Genomic DNA, 21,791 nt, shown 5'->3' with positions numbered 1-21,791 from the left:
AGAGGCTCCCTTGGACACCCCATTGGGTTTTTCTATCTTTTAGATCTATCTAAGAAAACAGTAGTTTAGTTCCTTGTTTGAAAAAAGGCGGGGGGAACTCATGGAAAAAGCAATTATTTAAAAAGCAAGAAAGACAACATATTGCTCCAAGGTTAGAACTGAAAGCCTACAAAAATATTTTTCATTATGAAAGAAACTCAGGGATTCTTAGTACCGTATTTTTCGCTCTATAACACGCACCCAACCATAACATGCACATAGTTTATAGAGGAGGAAAACAAGAAAAAAAAATATTCTAAACGAAACAGTGGATGTATGATTTTTGTGGTTCATGCTGTGGCCACAGACATGTGATCTGACAGTGAGTTTGGAGTAGCCCAATGCAAAAATCCTGAGGAGCCATGTGGATCCATGTTTGTAACCACGTTTTTGCACCACTGCGGCCCCAGGCAACAGTGGGTGCGTGATTTTTTGTGTGCAAGCTGTAGCCATGGACATGCTATGTGATCTGATGGTGAATTTGGGGTGACCCAGTGCAAAAATCCTGAGGATCCATGTGGATCCGTGCTTTGTAACCACGTTTTAAGTGGGGAGGGAAGGAAAAGCACTCAAGGGACAAGGAGCACGCGTGGCGTGGGGTGGGTGGAGAAGGATGCTGCTAATAATGAAGAAGAGGGGTATAAGGGGAGGAACCAACCGGACAGGACTCGTGTAAGCGGCCCCTCTCCTCTCCCGCTTTGCTCCTTTAAAGAAGCAGGCTCTCTGTCCCTCTCTCTTCCCCACTCAGCGGCTCTTCTCCCGCTTTGCTGTTTCAAAGCGAGCCACGGAGGAGGGAAGGAAGGGGAACCATGGATCCTCTGATCACGACTGCAGCAGATTCCCCCCCCCCACCACCCGTAGGCATTCCCTCCATAACACGCACAGACATTTCCCCTTACTTTCTAGAAGGAAAAAAGTGAGTGTTATGGATATAAAAAATACGGTAAGTTTTGATTCTAAATGATCAAAATTCTTGTGTCCGGGTTTAATATTGTTATGAGTTTGTGGGTGCAAGACACCCATCATTCCTGGACTTGTTAGAATTTAATCAGTGCTTGGAGAGTTAAACTGGAAGTCAGACTTTCATCTCCCTGTGTTCAAAAGATCGCTTGAAAGATGGGCCATTAGTAGGGGGGAAAGACTGAAAGTTGGGCTATCAGCAAAGCAAAGACTCTGTCTGCCAAACTGCAAACAGTGTGTGTGTGGGGGGAGAGAGCCCCTCCCTGAGCTCAGAGTTTTTGTTAGGAGGAAGTTTTAGGATTTCAGTTGGCTGTGGCATGATCAAGGAAAAGAGGTGTCAGTCTGTCAAATGCAGCAAACTGGAGGAGTGGTGGTGAAAGGTCAGTGTGGGCTGACAGTTTGAATCCAATGGGGAAAATGGGATCCTCTTGGAGTGTAGAAGAAGAAGAAAAGTTTGGATTTGATATCCTGCTTTATCACTACCCGAAGGAGTCTCAAAGTGGCTAACATTCTCCTTTCCCTTCCTCCCCCACAACAAATACTCTGTGGGATGAGTGGGGCTGAGAGACTTCAGAGAAGTATGACTAGCCCAAGGTCACCCAGCAGCTGCATGTGGAGGAACGGAGACGCGAACCCAGTTCCCCAGATTACGAATCTACCGCTCTTAACCACTACACCACAATGCCTTGAACCCCCTCCTGATAGATGGTTTATTTACACATATATATGTGTAAATAAACCATCTATTATAAAGACACCACAATCTCAGCTGTGCCTCATTTCCAAAGGAAACCTAGACCTTGGATTCCTGGAAACTTGGCACCGCTCAGAAAGTGGGGTGGTGGCATGTAACAATATCTTAGTTTTCCAGAGGATGTTTTCAGTCTGCTGTGACGGCCAACTCACACCCACAAGGATATTGACAAACTGTGCAGAGGACGACAACCAGGATGGTCAAGGGTCTGGAAACCCTAGAGGGAGCTGGGAATTTTTAGCCTGGAGATGAGAAGACAGAGGTGACACGTTAGCCATCTTCAATAACTGAAGGGCTATCACATGGAAGATGGAGCAATACAATGGTACTTCGGGTTACAGATGCTTCAGGTTACAGACTCCGCTAACCCAGAAATAGTACTTCGGGTTAAGAACTTTGCTTCAGGATGAAAACAGAAATCGTGCTCAGGTGGCATGGCGGCAGCGGGAGGCCCCATTAGCTAAAGTGGTGCTTCAGGTTAAGAACAGTTTCAGGTTAAGAACGGACCTCTGGAACGAATTAAGTTTTTAACCTGAGGTATTACTGTATTGTTTTCTGCTGCTCCAGAGGGTAGAACCCAAACCCGATGGATTCAAATGACAAGAAATGAGATTGCAACCAAACCATTAGAAAGAACATTCTGGCGGCAAGAGATGTTCAACAACCTCAAAATGTGGTGGACTCTCCTTCACTGCAGGTTTGTAATCGGAGGTTTTAGGGCCCTCGGTGGTCAGGGATTCTTCAGCTGCGATTCCTGCATTGCAGGGGGTTGGACTAGATGATCCCTTGGGTTCCCTTTCAACTCTGCAACTCTGTGGTTCCTTCATTTGAATTGCAAATAAATCCCCAAGGCTCCACCCAATGGCATGTGGCTCCTTGCACAGACCTTCCCTCTGGGGAACTTCCATATCTTATGTCATCATCAGGAAACTGAAAACCACAATTTCCACTGCGAGGAATAACCAAACTAGTTATAACCATCCAGATTTATTAGACATCCTGGGTGCTTCTGGGTATCACCCCAATGAGGCTCATAGCTCTGCCACTTTGTGGATTTTTAAAAAAACTTTATTGCAAAACAATTTACATATAACAACACAAAGACAATACCTTAATGACAACTAAACATTAACTAACAACACATTGTCTAACATCACACACACTTTTGACTTCCGATTCACCTCATTCTGCTTTCTAAATATTCTTAACCTTTATGCATTTCCTGTTATATCTGTTACATATACAGAAAATTTTCTACATTTATAGTTTCCCTTAATATTCAAGATTCAGTCTAGACCTGTCAGTTGATTTGCGTTTTCACAATATTGTTTTAGATATTCTTTAAATGTTATCCATTCTTTACACACTTTCTGGTTTGAGTTTCCTCTTATTCTCCCAGTCATTTTCACAAGTTCCAAGTATTCCATCATCTTCATTTGCCAGTCAAGCTTTGTAGGAATTGAGTCTTTGTAGGAATTTCTAGTTTTTTGCTACTAAAATTCTCTGCACTTCTTTTGACAGGGAAAGAGCTTCCATGTGAGAGCGTCAAAATATGATTTTGAGATAAAAATAACTCTATATCTCTTATTTAGAAATTAAGCCATACTGCATAAGTTTATGAATTTATGTATTTATTACATCTACACATCCATTGCCAAAAAAACTAAAACACCAAAGCTTTTCTAATGTGCAGGACACTTAATTCTATTTGCATGCAGTTTTCCTCCCTCCAAAAATTAATTTAACTTTTCCCTTGAAATTAAAAGGATTCCAACCTACAGACAAACAATGATTATTTTATTTTAGCCTACTGGATCAGGTCAAAGGCTCGCTCAAGTTGCGCTCCCTGCAGCAATCAGCTGATCGCTGCTGAACATGTTTCTTCAAAGGAGGTTACTGCAATCACTGATCAGCTGATTGACAGTTGCAGCAACCTTCTTTGAACTTTGACTGGAGTCAATCACCTGACATCATTATGACTGACAGGTGATTGGTCCCAGCCACCTGCCCAATTGACCAACCAACCGTGACTGGGGTAGAGAGAATCCCTATCAGATTTTCAGACAACACAAAGCTGGGAAGAACAGCTGACACTTTGGAAATCAGGTACTGTATACAATACAACTGGAGAAGGTTTTGGGACAAACCAGCAAAATAAATGGGAGCTACTTAAGGTCTGTATAGTTAAAGCTATGGTTTTCCCAGTAGTGATGTATGGAAGTGAGAGCTGGACCATAAAGAAGGCTGATCGCCGAAGAATGGATGCTTTTGAATTATGGTTCTGGAGGAGACTCTTGAGAGTCCCATGGACTGCCAGAAGATCAAACCTCTCCATTCTGAAGGAAATCAGCCCTGAGTGCTCACTGGAAGGACAGATCCTGAAGCTGAGGCTCCAATACTTTGGCCACCTCATGAGAAGAGAAGACTTCCTGGAAAAGACCCTGATGTTGGGAAAGATGGAGGGCTCAAGGAGAAGGGGACGACAGAGGACAAGATGGTTGGACAGTGTTCTCGAAGCTACCAGCATGAGTTTGACCAAACTGCGGGAGGCAGTGGAAGACAAAAGTGCCTGGCGTGTTCTGGTCCATGGGGTCATGAAGAGTCGGACATGACTAAACGATTAAGCAACAACAACAACTTAATCCCAGAGGGACGCGGGTGGTGCTGTGGGTTAAACCACAGAGCCTAGGGCATGCCGATCAGAAGGTTGGCGGTTTGAATCCTCGCGATGGGGTGAGTTCCCGTTGCTCTGTCCCAGCTCCTGCCCACCTAGCAGTTCGAAAGCACCTCAAAGTGCAAGTAGATAAATAGGTACCGCTCCGGCGGGAAGGTAAACAGCGTTTCCGTGCGCTGCTCTGGTTCGCCAGAAGCGGCTTAGTCATGCTGGCCACATGACCCGGAAGCTGTACGCCGGCTCCCTCGGCCAGTAAAGCAAGATGAGTGCTGCAGCCGCAGAGTCATCCGCGACTGGACCTAATGGTCAGGGGTCCCTTTACCTTTTTACTTAAACCCAAATGGAACTAGATGGCTGGGACTTAATATAAAAACTGTTGCAGAGCAGCTTTTAAACTGACCTCTAGGGGAATTCCGAGAGGAGCTGGGTACATCAGGCTTGGGATGATTCACCCCAAGGAATTAGGGCAAAAGCATCTCTTGATAGTCCAAATGAGGGCAGAGGAGAAGGAAATTGGAATGCAAAGGAGCATGACAGCCATTCGAAGAGGGCAAAGTAAACACACCACAGACATTTGGAGAAAAATCAATCTCATTTATTTGTATGCTGCCCTTTCCATAGTTAAAACCATGCTCAAGGCAGCTTACAATATACAAGATTTGCACAATTAGAAATATATAACAAAAGTAGTCCCAAGCAACAGATTAAAAAACAACAACCCCAAAATGTACAAAATAGAGTTACTGCAATTCCCATCTAAGTCTTAATAAGGTCTCAAAAGAAAGATACAAAGAATTCATATCAATGATCAGCAAAATTCACATCTCCAGATTTACCGTAAATCTTGACCCCAATAGAAAGCTTTAAACCATACCCCACCCCAAGAGACTGCAGACATCCTGAGAAGCAGGTCTTGAAGGACTCTCTGTTCTGGCACTCACTGTTCAATAGCTGAAGTCAATCAGTCAAGTCCCTTCCCTGCCCAGCCAGGTGGAACAAGGTTAGCAAGACAGGGAGTACGTCTTGCAAGACTCACTGCCTTGGATATGCGAAACCGGAGAGGTGATTCAGATACCTCCAGAGCTGTCAGGTGGAAGATAGAGGAAGCTGGTTTTCTGTTGCTCCAGAGGGGAGGACTCAAATGGCAAGAAAAAAGATTCTGACTAAACATCAGGGAGAACTTCCTTATGGGAAGAGCTGTTTGACTTTTCGGAAGAACTTTCTTTTTATACCTTTTTAAAAAACATATCAGTTCCAACAGTCATACAACATATCTTCTCATCTTATGAGCCAGCGTGGTGTAGTGGTTAAGAGCGGTGGACACGTAATCTGGTGAACTGGGTTCGATTCCCTGCTCCTCCACATGCAGCTGCTGGGTGACCTTGGGCCAGCCACACTTCTATGAAGTCTCTCAGCCCCACTCACCTCACAGAGTGTTTGTTGTGGGGGAGGAAGGGAAAGGAGAATGTTAGCTGCTTTGAGACTCCTTAAAGGGTGTGAAAGGCGGGATATCAAATCCAAACTCTTCTTCTTCTTCTCTTCTTATACAATATTTTAGACTTCCGTCAACACCTCTGATGATTTTCTGTTCTTTATAACTTATTCTGCATTTCTTAATTTCTATATTGCATTTAATTATCCTTAACTAATAATTCTTATCATAGTCTTTCTTGTAATATTTCAGATAACCCACCTTACTAAACTTCTTGCAATCCTACTAGCATACTCTGTTCATAACAATTACTTTTCAAATAGTTCATATATTTACTCCAGTCCTCTAAGAATCTCTGATCCTGCAGGTTTCGAATCCTTCCTGTTAATTTGTCTAATCCTGCATAGTCCATCAACTTCATCCGCCATTCTTCTTTCATCGGTAATTCTTCTTGCTTCCATTTTTATGCCAATAATATTCTTGCTGCTGTCATTGCATATAGAAACAACCTACAATCCTGTCTGTTAATATCATCTCCTGCAATGCCAAGTAAAAATGCTTGTGGTTTCTTAATAAATGTATATTTCAACATCTTTTCCATCTCATTATATATCTTTTCCCAGAAGCTTTTCACTTTTTTACATTCCCACCACATGTGATAAAAAGTTCCTGACTTTTAGGAAGAACTTTCTGACAGTACGAAGTCATGTTTGACAGCGGAACGGACTGTCTCAGAAGGTGGTGAATTCTCCTTCCCTTGAGGTTTTTAAGCAGAGGTTGGGTGGCTGTCGGACGGGGATTCATAGCTGTGATTCCTGCTTTGCAGGGGGTTGGACTAGAGTGGTCCCTAGGGATCCTTCTAATTCTTTCTATGAGGTAGTTTTGCTCTCTGTGTGTCAAGAAGGGCATTTTCCAACAAGCTAGAAATCCCAGAAAGGGCAGACTCCTCCGCAAAGCCAGATGCATGCTTACTAATAAACTTTTCCTTCTATGCAAATTGCAGGGGGAAAACGTCCACACACACCCCGCCTACACATACACGGAGCAGACATTCTCCAGGCTCTTTACTAGGAAGTATAAATGATTCTCGGTGCTATTGTTGGGCGAAGATTATGTCATTGCCTGCTGACAAAAGCACGATGATCAGCCAGGAAGTGATATTTCCAAACCGCAAAATTTCCGGCAATTCGAAATGTGACAGAGGCTTAATGCGGCTTCTATTTAAGCAGATGGCCTCAGGGCTGCAGGAGAAGCAGTGATTTAGAGCAAGCAGTGAGTACGATTTAATGGCCAAGCCATTCAGTGAAGGTTATCCATCAATTTGGAGGGCCAGTAAACCTTGCCAGATCATCGCAATCCTGGAGGCTGGAGTTATTTTCAGACAGTGGCTGGCTCTGATATGTAATTTTTTGGGGGTGATAATTCTATTTTATCTTCTTTGCAAACCGCTTGGAGGGTTCCCCCCCCAAAAAAAGCAAATTTTATGAAATAAATACTGTAACTTAAAAGAGCAAAAAGCCTCCTTTTCCGCCGCATCCCTAGCATCAATTAGCTGTGATTGCAGAGGGTTGAACTAGACAGGCAAACTAAGGCCCAGGGGCCAATCACCTTCTGAATCCGGCCCACAGGTGGTCGGGGAATCAGCGTGTTTTTACATTAATAGAATGTGTCCTTTTATTTAAAACACACCTCTGGGTTATTTATGGGGCCTGCCTGGTGTTTTGACATGAGTAGAATGTGTCCTTTTATTTAAAACGCATCTCTGGGTTACAGTGGTGCCTCGCAAGACGAAAAGAATCCGTTTCGCGATTCTCTTCGTCTAGCGGTTTTTTCGTCTTGCGAAGCAAGCCCATTGACGGCTTAGCGGATTAGTGCTATTAGCGGCTTAGCGGCTTTTAGCGGCTTTTAGCGGCTTATCAGCTTAGCGGATAAGCAGATAAGCAGATAAGCGGCTTAGCGGCTTAGAAAAAGGGGGGGGGGAGGGAAAAAGCAAGCCCATAGGGAAATTCGTTTTGCGAAGCGCCTCCAAAACGGAAAACCCTTTTGTCTAGCGGGTTTTTCGTCTTGCGAGGCATTCGTCTTGCAGGGCACCACTGTATTTGTGGGGCATAGGAATTTGTTCATTTTTCCCCAAAAATATAGTCCGGCGCCCAACAAGGTCTGAGGGACAGTGGACTGGCCCCCTGCTAAAAAAGTTTGCTGACCCCTGGACTAGACCAGGGGTAGTCAACCTTTTTATACCTACTGCCCATTAATGCATCTTTCTTGATGGTAAAATGTCCTTACCGCCCACTGGTGCTCAATGGATGGAAGATTCAGCTTGCGCCGTAAAAGCCCCTACAGCCCACCTAGAATCCTGAAACGTCCACTAGTGGCCGGTATGGACCAGGTTGACAACCCCTGGACTAGGCCCTTGGGGTTTCCTTCCTTTTTTTAAAAAAAATATTTTTTATTAAGTTTTAGAGATGACAACAAACAAGAAAAAGAAAAACAAATACACAAAAATACAAAGTTATAAAATACATAAAAAAGAAAAATAGTTTCAAAAAAGAAAAGAAAAAACACATTTAAAAAAAGAAGAAAAAACACAAAAATCCCTCTTTTTACTTCTCATCTTTGATTCACTTATTTTCTTGACTTCCTCACATCTCCCTTTTTTGTATCCCTGTTGAAAATTAATTCAGCAAATTCATATCCAGTTAATTTGTCTAATTATCCATCCAGTCTTATTTTTAGCCTCGTTGCTAGAACCCCTTCAATTCATTTCAATGCCATTAGCATTCAAAAATTTTACAATATTTCTGTAAGTAAATTTTAAATTTCTTCCAATCTTCTTCCACCAACTCTTCTCCCTGGTCTCGGATTCTGCCAGTCATTTCCGCCTTGGGGTTTCCTTCCAACTCTCCTATGATTCTAGGAGCAGAACTTAGATACCTTTCCCTCCCTGTTGCTCCCAGGGGACAAGGCAGGGCCTGGAAAGGTACCAGGGCTATGAAACCAGAAGGGCCAGTCCAAGACATTTTGCTGCCCGAGGCCAACATGGTACCTGCACCCCCATGCCCATTCCATGCACCAAGAAGCCAGTGGGATTAAAGGCTTGTCAAAGTGCCCACATGGCCATGAACACCAGGCAGGAATCAGAAGAGCTGAAGGAGTGATGCTTTCATTAGAGAGTGATGCTCTCACCAGAGAGATGGCCGATAGAGGCTGGGTCTTCAGCTGCAGGCAGGTTCTCCAGGAAAAACCCTGGATTAGCATGAGGGAGGCAGGGACAGGCCTTGATTCAGGGAAAGGAAAAGCACAGGGATTATTTTTTTAAAAAATTGTTGTTTAAGCCCAAATGTTTCATTGATGACACAACTGGGAAATTTGTTGTGCTAAACAGTCAGGCACGTAATCCCAGCGTGTCTGTTGCCAGTGGTGAACTGAGTGCGTGCAAAGATGCACTCCAGATGCCTTCCATCTATTTTTCACGGATACATGGCTGCACGGACTCCCCCCCCCCCGACGTGCTGTTGCGTGCATGCACACCCTCCCCCGTGAGAAATGAAGACCGAGTGGAGCGGAGTGCAAGTCTGCAAGACTCAGAAATACAACTATTTTAACATTAGAAGCACTGCAAATAAGGAAGTCTGGGGCGAAAGTCTGGCAGGGTTGCTGAGTAGGCACATACAGATTAGCCTGAAACTTACCCTTGCTAATATATATATATATATATATAGAGAGAGAGAGAGAGAGAGAGAGCACGCACGCACGCTAAATTGAGACAGGATTACATGTATTCTGATTTAATTTATTTATTTTATTGCATTTCTATCCCAACCTTTTCTCCCAGGAGCTGCTCTTGGACCCTTTTCAGCTGAAAATCGGGGTACAAATGCTTCAAACAATAATCAATCAATCAAACAAACAAACAAACAAACAAACAAACAAACAAACAAACAAACGGTGGCATATGTGGTTCCCCCTCTCCTTATTTAACACCCACAACAACAACCCTGTGAGGTAGGCTAGTCTGAGAGGCAGCGACTGGCCCCCACCGAGCTTCGTGGCTGAGCGGGGATTCGAGCCCTAGTCTCAGGTCCTAGTCCAACACTCTAACCACTATGCCATACTGTTGGTGTGGTAGCAATACACTCCAGCATCTCAGGCCAGTGGAAGAGGCTTTGCTTGTGTGTTTGTGTGCTGTGCCCACAGGGACTGCAGACATGGAGGTAGTGCCAGGGGGGGTGTGTGGGTTACGGAGGAGGCAGTAATTGGGGGAGGGCTGTGGAGGAGGCGGCAGTGGCAGGTGTGTGTGTGTGTGTTGCATTTTCTGGTTTTTCTCAGGCAAGCAGCGAAACATCAGCCCTGACTTCATCCCAAAGCCTGGCGAGGGCACTCAGGAGAGATTGTGCCAATGCCCCCCCCCCTCTCCATAGCAGAGACAAGAGCCTTGAAAGGGTGTTCTGGTCATGTGGACCAGGAACTCCTGGGATCACTCAGGAACCTACCAGGCCCCATAAGTCTCCAGGGGCAGATCATCTCAGTGGATCCCCTACCCCTGGCAGAGCGGAGGAGCCATGCACAGTCCAAACCTTACCAGGTTGTGACCCGTCCTTTAAAAGAACTGACCATGTAATGAATTGAAAGAAGTGTTGAAAAACACATTTATTAAAAAACCAGAAGCCTTTTTACTTAGTATAGTGGGGGGGGGGTGAAAGCCTCAAAAAGGATGTTACTTTTTTTCTGTATGTGAGAATATTGCTAGCGAAGAATTGGAAGAAACAAGATTAACCAACTATTGAAGAATGGCAGATGAAGATGATGGACTATATGGAACTTGCCGAACTGACCGGGAGACTCCGAGACCAGAGAGAAGAGATGGTGGAAGAAGACTGGAAGAAGTTTAAGGAATATTTGAAAAAATATGTTAATATTTAAATCTTAGAATAGCTTTGGAAGTGGATATAGGCGGTAGGGTTAGAAGTAGAAGATAGTGTGTTTTATAAGTGATAAAATGTGAAGTTTTTTGTGGTTAAAGTAAGTGTGGAAAAAAAAGGTGGTTAGAAATTATGATATACGTAAACTGCTAAAGGTGAAGTAAAATGAAAATCAGATAGGTGGGACTTGGGGAAGCCCACTTAAAGTTTAGAAAAATAAGGATATGGCAAGAATTTGTTTGTATTGTTTGTTTTTTCTGTTTGTGTTTTTTTATTTGTGTTATAAAATGAATAAAAAAAATTTTGGGGGGAAAAAGAACTGACCATGAACTCTCCCCCCAGTCAACATCATGCCACTGGTCCGCTCTGTGGCAAAGACCAGGTCGAGGTGATGTCTCTCCACAAGGGCCAGGTGGGTGATGTATGGAGACAGCCCAGGGTTGACCAGGAGACCAGGAAGTTCTGAGGTGGCCTGCTGGGATGGTTCACTAACAACATCCCCATCCCCTTTAACCCAGACCCAGTGCAGGTTGGCTTCCTAGGAGGGGAGATGGATGGATGGGTTTGTTTTCTTAACCTGCCTTTGACCACGAGACACTGCCACTCTGACCTGCGATGGTGTTAAGACCCTACGACCCTGAGAAGAGCTTGCTGGATCAGTCCAGCATGCTGTTCTCACAGTGGCCAACCCTCTCCCCTCCTGTGGTTTCTAGCAACTGATGTTCAGAAGCATTGGTACCTCCAATTGCGGCGGCACAGCATAGCCATTGTGGCTTGTAGCCATCAAGAGTCCTCTCCTCCTCCATGAATTTTTCTGATTGTATTTTAAAGCCGTCTAGCTTGGTGTCCAAGGCTGTTAAACCACAGAGCCTAGGACTTGCTGATCAGAAGGTCGGTGGTTCGAATCCCCGTGACGGGGTGAGCTCCCGTTGCTTGGTCCCTGCTCCTGCCCACCTAGCAGTTTGAAAGCATGTCAAAGTGCAAGTAGATAAATAGGTACCGCTCCAGCGGAAAGGTAAACGGCATTTCCGTGCGCTGCTCTGGTTCGCCAGAAGCGGCTTAGTCATGCTGGCCCCATGACCCGGAAGCTGTACGCCGGCTCCCTCGGCCAGTAAAGCGAGATGAGTACCACAACCCCAGAGTCAGCCACGACTGGACCTAATGGTCAGGGGTCCCTTTACCTTTAGCTTGGTGTCCATTGATGCTTCCTGTGGCACAGAGTTCCATAGTTCATGCTCAGGGTACATTGGGCCACCCAGCTTACCCAACCAGGCCTTTGCTATACATGGCAGGCTGGGCCCCGGCATCTGAGAGCAAATTGTGTGAGGCAGATGTTTGATTGTGGGCAGATATGGCACCTAGCAGCACCACCTCCAGACCAGACACTGGGCTAACTGGCAGCCTCAAATACGGGCACATAGGAGTGTATCAGAGGGGGCAAACAAGGACTCTAGCCCTCCTCTTGGGCTGCCTTGGCTCCAGACCAGCCTCTCCCTCTTGGGGTCTGGCCAAAGGGACACCCCCCCCTCTTTCGGAAGGCCCTTCTCCTTCCGTCTGGCTCATTCAGTTGGGTGTCGGAGGTACAATTTACAAACAGCAGTTAGAGGCCAACCTTACATACCAGATAATTTATTAAGATGGGCCGTCAGGCAAAAAATAATTATTAAATTATTAATAAATACTTGCAATAAATATACAACAGAGAATGGCAGAGTCGAAAGGGACCCGAAGGGCCATTTAGTCCAGCCCGCTGCGGTCCTCATTATCCACTGCTTTCTTGGCAACTGCCAAGTCCTTCCTTGTCACAGAGTCAGGAGGCTGAAATTTGTCCAAAGGCGCATCTAAAGGTTCTGCGCGTCTTGCGCGTTTTATGTGACAATATAATCCACGATGGAGACCTCCCCAATCCGGTTTGTCACGCTGACAGCTTTGTTGACCTGGGCAGATGTGCAGATGTACCACTGAGGAAAGGCAGCTGACTCGAACCTGGTGTAGTCCCCAACTGCAACTCTGTAGAAGAGGAAGCGCCCTTTGTCGGATTTGTCGAGGTCCCCTTCGATGCTGGCCTCCTGCAGGTGGAAGAGATGAGATTACATCTAAGGAAATTTTCCACTTTTCCAAGGCGCCTACACTAGCTCCACAACAACACCAACAACACCAGGTCTCAGGGCGGTTCACAACATAAAACCACAACAAAAAACAGTAAAAACAAGAGCAACCCAATAACCGCCCCCTCCTCAAGACATTTTTAAAGGGCACTGGATGTCAATCGGCCAAAGTCCTATTTAAAGAGGAATGCTTTTGCCTGGTGCCTAAAGGTGGATAATGAAGGTGCCTGGTGAACCTCCCTGGAGAGAGCATTCCACAAATGGGGAGCCACTGAAGAAAAGGCCCTGTTCTTGCATTGCTTCCCCCTGGACCTCTCAAGGAGGAAGCATGTGAAGAAGGGCCTCAGAAGATAAACTCAGGGTCTGGGTGGGTTCATATGGAGAGAGGCGGTCCTTTAGGGACTGTGGTCCTGAGCCGTTGACTCTGGCCATCGCAATAACAAAAGAACCACGGACTGGATCAGGCCAATGGTCCACCTGGTCCAGTATCCTGTTCTCACTGTGGGCAACCAGCTAGCAGGATCTAAGCACAAGAGCCCTCCCTCCTTTTGGGATTTCCAGTAACCGGAAGGATAAGCTGTGAAGGAGCCTCTCACCTCCAGCTGAAGCGCTGGTTGGTCTCCGCTCTGCACACAAGACAGGTACAGCTCCTTCCCTTTGATTTTCAGGGCGATGGGGATCTTCGCTACGCCTTCCTCGATTTTCGGTCGATAGACGTACATTTTCACCCTCGCTGGAAAATGTGAGGAAACAGGATTAATAGCAAGAAACGTTTCAGCCCGTCTAGGACTGGCTACCCGTAGGAGATGGCTGGTGAGGAACATCAGGGATGGGGGTTCCTACCTTCTTTGCTGATGTCCGCCTGTTGGAGCTCCAAGGCCACCAGCTGGGTTGTCCCGTTCAGGACAAGGGACTTCTGGTTGACGTCTCGGATGTTGCAGGAGATGCTCCTGCTGAGATGGTAGATGGGATCTGTGGCATAGGTGCATTCACAGGTGTCAAAGTCAACTGGTTCTGAAGAGGAAAAGACAGTCCGAGTGAAGACCTGCCACTTGCAACGCAACAGTAAGAGCTGTTCTTCAGTGGAACGGTGGAACGTATGATCTCAGAAGGTGGTCAGCTCTCTCCTTCATCGGATGCTTTTAAACAAAAGTTGGATAGCAGGGGTCCTTTAGCAGTGACACCCAACCTGCTGCTGCCTCCACCCTGCTGTCTCTTTTTGCCCCCCCATCTAGTGGCGGAGCAAGCTGATTGGGTGCCTGGGGCAGTGTGCCTGCCCTGCGCCCAGCAGTGGAGCCAGCTGCCTGTGGGGCTGGGCGAGCCAGGGCCCACTCGGTTGCCCTATAGCTGAGGGGGAGGTGGTGGGCGGACCATTTGGGGCAGCGCAGAGCCTGCGGGCACCCAAGCCATCATGTCACTCCCAGGAGAGACGCATGACTCAGGCGCGCTGCAGGCCACGTGGTGAGTGCCACCCGGCATTTTGTCACCCCCCTCAGTGGTGACACCCGGGGCGGACCGCCCCCACTGCACCGCCTTCCTCCACCCCTGCCCACATCTTAAAGGGACCCCTGACCATTAGGTCCAGTCGTGGCTGACTCTGGGGTTGCGGCGCTCATCTCGCTTTATTGGCCGAGGGAGCCGGCATACAGCTTCCGGCACATGTGGCCAGCATGTCTAAGCCACTTCTGGCGAACCAGAGCAGCGCATGGAAACGCCGTTTACCTTCCCGCCGGAGCGGTACCTATTTATCTACTTGCACTTTGACGTGCTTTCGAACTGCTAGTTTGGCAGGAGCAGGGACCGAGCAATGGGAGCTCAACCCATTGTGGGGATTCAAACCACCGACCTTCTGATCGGCAAGCCCTAGGCTCTTTGGTTTAACCCAAAGCGCCACCCATGTTCCTTGCCCACATCTTACTCAGTGTTAACTCCCAGAAGCGTTTAGGCAAACAGGAAGAGATCATGGCCTCTGTGTGTCCCTGATCCACCTCAAAGGAAACTGTTTTTAATGTCTGATGCTCTATTGTTTTTAATATTCAGTTGGAAGCCGCCTAGAGTGGCTGGGGAAACCCAGACAGATGGGCGGGGTATAAATAATAAATTATTATTATTATTTTGAAGGGTCCTGCAGTCCAAAGGCTGTTACTTCCCTCTAAAGCCAGAGGGATGGCAGAAAAGAACAGTGACTGCAGCTTCCAGTTGGGTCTGCTTGGCCAACAAATGGAATAAAGTGCTTTGTCCTTCAACCTTCTCCTGCTGAAGGAAGTGTCTCTAGGCTCCTTGCTGGGGATTCCCATTGGGATCACACCCAATATGGCAGCCAGCTGGTGTCCCATACTGTACCTAAGACAGAATTGATGATGTCCATCAGGTCGTCATCTGTGAAAAGCGCCCTGGCTTTGGAGGTCTTCTTCTTCTTCATCCTCTCAATCGCCACCATAATGATCGCTGCCTTCTGGAAGCCCAGAGATGAAGGGCTGTTGGCGATCTTCACCTGAATGCCCACTTTGCAGGCAGGATGGTTCAGCCTTGGGAAGGACTCCTGGGGTGGGGAAGCAAAGCAGACCTCAGCTGAAGTCAAACCATCAGCAGCAAAGTGCCCTCCTGTCCACCTGGGGACAAGAAGTCTCATTCCGCAATTGTAAGGACTTGATTATTTCCGGGTGGCGGCCCCTGAACTCTGACACTCCCTGCCTATTGACATCCGGCAGTACTCCTGAAATTTTATGATATTAAATAAATAAGGCAAAGTGCTGAGGGATGGGGCACCAGGCAACCCTCATTGCCCCTCAGGGAGGAGTTATCTAGCCTCCTTGGAATGATTTTAAACATCCCCCCCCCAGTTCATCATAAATCATTTCTCAGAAGGCCTTAGCTATTTTGCAAGTCCACCACATGTGGTGAAATGTACCTTCTTTAACATTATACTTCCAATATACGTTGGTCATGTTCTTATACATTTTCGCTAGTCTTATAGGAGTCAAATGCCAGCTACACATCATCTATATATAATTCTCTTTTAACGTACAGCAAGCTGTAAATTTTAGGTCCCTATTCCATAACTTCCCCCATGAAGCAAATTGTATATTCTATCCCACATCTTTTGCCCAGTGTATCGTTACAGACTTCCTAATCTTTTGTTTCCCATTCCAGCAACAATTTAAACATTTTTGACAGAACTTTCCCATTATTATCTAACAGTTCTATCTGCACTTGGTTCAGTCTAAAAAGCCAACTCCTTTGTTCAATCTAAAAAGGTCATTTAATTGATGATATTGGAGCCAATCAGTTAAGAAATGTCTTATATCCTAATTTTATTTTGTTTTTTTACTCTCAGTTGATTTTCCTCCTCAATTAACAGTTCTCTATATGTTGGCTGTTCTTTTTCCATATTTATTTTTTTTCACTGACAACTCTTCTAATGGTGATAACCACCATGGGGTGTCTAGATCCTTGGAAGGCAAATGGCCTTCTTGCTTGGAGGTGGTTCTGCAGCTCCATCTGGCTGGCCAAGCCCTTTTCAGGTGTTCATTTCTGCTCATGATCAGGATGGGACAGAGTAGTTTTCTTGAGCTGAAGCAGCCTGGAGAATTTCCTTACCTTGGCCAGAGAAGGCCGGTCCTCTTCGTAGAACTGCATCTCGTCCACACTGGAACCAGAAGGCAAGAGAAGCAGGTCAGAGACTCCCAGACAAAAGTCAACATCATTGGAACTGGATACGAGCATCACAAACAACACATTTCTTGGGGTATTTGCTGGCATTGTAAGCAGTGGCGTAGCGTGGGGGGTGCAGGGGGGGCCAGACGCACTGGGCGCAACATTTTTTTGGGGGGGCGCACTCGCACTCGCAGCTCTCTGCCCCTCCCTGGCTCACTCTCTCTCTCTCACTGCAGTGCTGGCTGTGCGAATCCGATCCGAGCTGCCCACTGTGGAGGGGGAGGGTGCCAGGTGTGCGTTGCAGTGCGGAGCGGAGAGAGAGCGAGGGAGGGACTATCTGGGGGAGGGACAGTGCAGCGGCTGCCCAGCGCAGCGCTGAGCGCGGGAGAGAACCACACCCGACCAGCCCAGGCAGCAGCAAGAAGAAGCTGGCAGCGGCGGCAGGTTAGGGGTTAGGGGCGCAAATTACTTGCCTTGCCCCGGGTTAGGGGGTGCAAATTACTTGCCTTGCCCCGGGTGCTAACAACCCACGCTACGCCGCTGATGGTAAGGGGAGTCAAAATGTTGGGCAAACAAACCCCAGGCGACACCTTCTGGAACTGCCTCTTTAGGGAAGGCAAAGATCTCGCCCACCCTGGTTGTCCAGAAGAATATCATGTCCAGCAGGATCAACACACACACAGAATCCCCCTGTCCTGTTCTTATGGTAGATCTTCTGCCAGGGACTCAGCTACATTAGTTTTTGTTTTTTTTAAAAAAGCGTTTTAAATGCGTTATAATGCTGTGACACCAGATGGCGCTACAGAGTTCGATCCTTTCACAATATGATTTCACATTATGAGCTTTACAACACATTTTCCTGAAATGTTTTTTTTTTTTTTTATGTGTCTAGATCCAGCAAAAAAACAACACTGGCAACTTCTGGTCCATGTCCAGACCAAAAGCTGGATTAAAATGGGTCTAGCTCAGTGGTGGTGGGATTACCTGGTGTGTGTGTGTGTGTGTGTGTGTGTGTGTGCGCGCACTAAGAGTCAAGAGGGGCAGGGAGGCACCTGAGGTATGAATGACAATCTGTCTATGCAAGCTGGCGTCACTGGATTGTTCACCAGTTTTGTCGAATTAATTAAACAGAATAGCTTTAATTGGATGCTGAACAAACGTGCAAACAATTTCTTACTGTTTTGAATGCTAATTGTGCTATTATCTTCCTTTCTGGGTCATGCAAACCACTATTATGAACAATGCTTTTTATAGGGGAGGAGCACTGGGGGGTGAGTTTATGTTGGGAACCATTGGGCTAGGGAATCCACACAATCAATCAATATCTGGACCTGAGAAGCAGGTGGCAGTCATAGTGGCGTGATTAATCTCTGCTGGAACCATTGGGGGGCACCAGTTATTCCACCTGCCTTGGACCTATATAATGGGGAGCTACTGCCTAAGTGCTAATTCTTGCTAATTTCACAGGGAATAATCTGTTGCCTTTCTGGATGTTGTATTTGCTGTTTGGAATATTCAGATTTAGTCTGATTTTTATTGAATTATTGTGTTTGCATTGCTATGTTTGCATTTGCATTGTTTGTGAGCCTCCTTGGGGTGTCTTTTTTGGCCAAAGGGTGACCTATAAGTAAATAATCCCATAACACGTGTGTGTGTGTGTGTGTGTGTGTGTGTGTGTGTCTGTCTGTCTGTCTGTCTGTCTGTCTGTCCCTGAGCACCCAGCACAGCTTCACAGCCGGGGGCCATCAGTGGTGGTTACCTGCAGAAGTCCATCACCTCCTCTTCGCACTCAGGCACTCTAGACATGGGGGCTTTTGATCTAGGGAGAAGAAAGAAATGGACGGAAGTTAGAGAATGAGCCTCACGCTGGAGCACCTTCAGAGGAAGGAGAAGCGAAGCTGCTGTTTCGTAACCAGACGAACAAGATTGCGATTGAAACTATGGCCACACTGTGTGGACAGATGATGAGCAGCCCCAGCCCCAGGAAAGACGTTCACACGGCTGTTGTGGTCCCACAGAATACAAAGCAGGGCAGCAAACATGTGCAACTCAAGCAAATTACTTAAACAAAGGTGGAGTTTATGATCTTTGTTGTCTGAAAACAAACAATTCCCTTAACCACTTAGAAACTCAAGAGAATTTCGATGTGATTTAAGTCAGAGCCTTTGCTGAGTATGGTTGCCCAGTCCCCTGACTCTAACTTAGCATCCTCCTCTATTTCCCACAAACTTTCATCTCCAACCTGCAGAGGGAAAGGGAGAATTTTGTGGAGTGAAGAGAACCCTTGAGCGTGCAAGAAAAAGGAAAGCAGTGCAGAAGTGCCTTCAAATAACTTTAGTTTGCACGAGGAATTTCAGCTTGCAGACTTCCTCTTCTGCGAGGAGCTGCAGAGCTTCTGCAGAGAAGGACAGACCCGGGAAGATAACTTAGTGGTTAGAGCACTTGCCAGGCAAGCAGAAGGTCCCAGATTCACTCCCTGCTAGCCAGTGGCGTAGCGTGGGTTGTCAGCACCCGGGGCAAGGCAAGTAATTTGCACCCCCTAACCCGTGGATTTGCGCCCCCAACCCTAACCCCCAGATGTTGCGCCCGGTGTGGCCGGTCCCCCTGCACCCCCCATGCTACGCCACTGCTGCTAGCATCCCCAGGTAGAGTTGGAAGAGACCCCTACCTGAAATCTTGGAGGACAGCTGCCAGTCAATGGCCCAGTTTTTTTACATTCCTTTGGGCTGGAGCATCAAGGCAGACTGTCTGTCATGGGCATGTTGCTCTTTCTTCTCCAATAACACCCAACCAATGACCATACAGATAAATTACCATATCTCCGTGGGCCTGAGATACAGCAATTTATAGGTATTGCAAGCCACAGTACTAGCCAAGTGGTTGAAGGCAGCCTTGCATTCTGAAGGGTCAGGCAATGCACGGCTGACCATTTGGGGATGAATCAAGATCTGTAGAGTGGGAAGGGATCCAGTGGGTCGTCTAGCCCAACCCCATGCAGGAATCACAGATAAAGAAGGTTGAGGTCTCTTCATGAAAACTGCAAGTCTCCCCTTTGACCGCAGAGTGTCTCGCCAGAGTGGTGCATGCTCTGGTTATCTCCCGCTTGGACTACTGCAATGCACTCTACGTGGGGCTACCTTTGAAGGTGACTTAGAAACTGCAATTAATCCAGAATGCAGCAGCTAGACTGGTGGCTGGGAGTGGCCGCCGGGACCATATAACACCAGTCTTGAAAGACCTTCACTGGCTCTGAGCACAACTCAAAGTGTTAGTGCTGACCTTTAAAGCCCTAAACAGCCTCAGTCCTGTATACCTGAAGGAGCGTCTCCACCCCCACCGTTCAGCCCGGACACTGAGGTCCAGCGCTGAGGGCCTTCTGGTGGTTCCCTCGCTGTGATAAGTGAGGTTACAGGGAACCAGGCAGAGGGCCTGCTCGGTAGTGGTGCCCGCCCTGTGGAACGCCCTCCCAGCAGATGTCAAGGCAATAAGCAACTATTTTACTTTTAAAAGACAATTGAAGGTGGCCCTGTTTAGGGAAGTTTTTAATGTCTGACGGTGTATTGTTTTTAATATTAGGTTGGAAGCAGCCCAGAGTGGCTGGGGAAACCCAGCCAGATTGGTGGGCTATTAATAATAATAATAATAATAATAATAATAATAATAATAATAATAAATAAGACCTCTCCAGTCTTCTCAAGGCAGTTGCTGTGGGGTATCTTTTCCCAAAGTCAGGGTTGGCAGGGTCCTCTCTGCCCTGCCATTCATGAGATGATCTGGCTCAGGCTGGGCCAGCTTCCCCCTCAAACTGGTTCCTTCTTCTCTGCTTCATAGGAATCTGCCTTTCACAGAGAACTGGGTCTACCTGGGACAGTATTACCTGACTGGCAGTGGCTCTGTGGAGTTTGAGGCAGGAGTCTCTTCCACACCTGCCAGAAGATGCTTGCTGGCAAGGCAAAATCCTCTACCACTTAACTACAGCATCTTATAGTTCTGATTCCTAAACCATCCCATTTTCACATGGAACCCTCAGCCAAATGTCTGCCTGGGGGTCCGTTTAATCCTTGCATACCCTCTTGGCTGACATTTAATGCAGCTAATTATAGACTCAGCCTTGCAAGCCAGACATATTCCTCAAGATGACCTCCCTGCAAAGCAATGCAGAAGTTTTACCTGTCCAAGGAAGTCCACGCCGGTCTTTTTCCAGAACAGAGGATTTCTAGCCTTCCAAGCTGCTCCTCTTGCTGTGAAGTGGTCTCTGCTACAGCAGGGATGCTCTTCTTATCTGTTTCTCGGCAGCGGAAGAAGACGTGCTCATGCAAATGAACTTCCCTCTCGTACCTGGACATTTCAAAAGCGGCGAAAAGGAAGTCCTTTCCTTCCTGCTTCCATGAACAGGAAGCGGTTGCGTTGCAAAATGAGCACAACAACACAAATTGTGAAAGCGCAGGATTTTGTGGGGATTTGCTGCGCTCAGCAGAGGCAAATAACAAGAATACCACAAGAAGTGACACCCTGGAGGCTTTCAAGAACTTTGCTTCTGCTGTGTGATGTAATCAGGCCGTTTTGGGATTTTTTCGGCGTCCCAGGGGGCCCAGCTGGTGAGGAACCAATGGCTAGGTTGGGTGGTTAGGTCAAGTAGTATTCCTGCACTCCCATTTCTTTCATGTGGCTTCCCATCCGTAATCTAAATAATAATAATAATAATAATAATAATAATAATAATAATAATAATAATAATAATTTATTTATACCCCGCCCATCTGGCTGGGCTTCCCCAGCCACTCTGGGCGGCTTCCAAAAAAATATTAAAATACTGCAATACATCAAACACTAAAAGCTTCCCTAAACAGGGCTGCCTTCAGATGTCTTCTAAAATGAAGGAGAGCATGGGGAGTTGTTGTTTAGTCGTTTAGTCGTGTCCGACTCTTCGTGACCCCCTGGACCAGAGCACGCCAGCCACTCCTATCTTCCACTGCCTCCCGCAGTTTGGTCAAACTCATGCTGGTAGCTTTGAGAACACTGTCTAACCATCCATCCTCTGTCGTCCCCTTCTCCTTGTGCCCTCCATCTTTCCCAACATCAGGGTCTTTTCCAGGGAGTCTTCTCTTCTCATGAGGTGGCCAAAGTATTGGAGCCTCAGCTTCAGGATCTGTCCTTCCAGTGAGCACTCAGGGCTGATTTCCTTCAGAATGGAGAGGTTTGATCTTCTTGCAGTCCATGGGACTCTCAAGAGTCTCCTCCAGCA

General features: G+C 46.8%; 1 protein-coding gene across 1 annotated transcript; it reads right to left on the bottom strand.

Annotated features, from left to right (window-relative positions):
- Positions 1–12,578: 12,578 nt before the first annotated feature.
- IL1B (interleukin 1 beta) lies at positions 12,579–20,853 on the bottom strand. The gene is made up of 7 exons (XM_081868543.1): positions 20,717–20,853; positions 18,306–18,365; positions 16,490–16,538; positions 15,233–15,431; positions 13,733–13,903; positions 13,486–13,622; positions 12,579–12,850 (listed from the first exon to the last, which is right to left on the bottom strand). Exons 2-7 carry the CDS (start codon positions 18,350–18,352, stop codon positions 12,650–12,652), a joined length of 804 nt encoding a protein of 267 aa, XP_081724669.1. The 5' UTR covers positions 18,353–18,365; positions 20,717–20,853; the 3' UTR covers positions 12,579–12,649.
- Between the last annotated feature and the right edge of the window lie 938 nt (positions 20,854–21,791).

The sequence above is a fragment of the Podarcis erhardii genome, assembly GCF_964252035.2.
Source record: "Podarcis erhardii genome assembly, chromosome: 7".
NCBI classification, from domain to species: Eukaryota; Metazoa; Chordata; class Lepidosauria; order Squamata; family Lacertidae; genus Podarcis; species Podarcis erhardii.
This window is presented reverse-complemented; position numbering and strand designations above follow the sequence as displayed.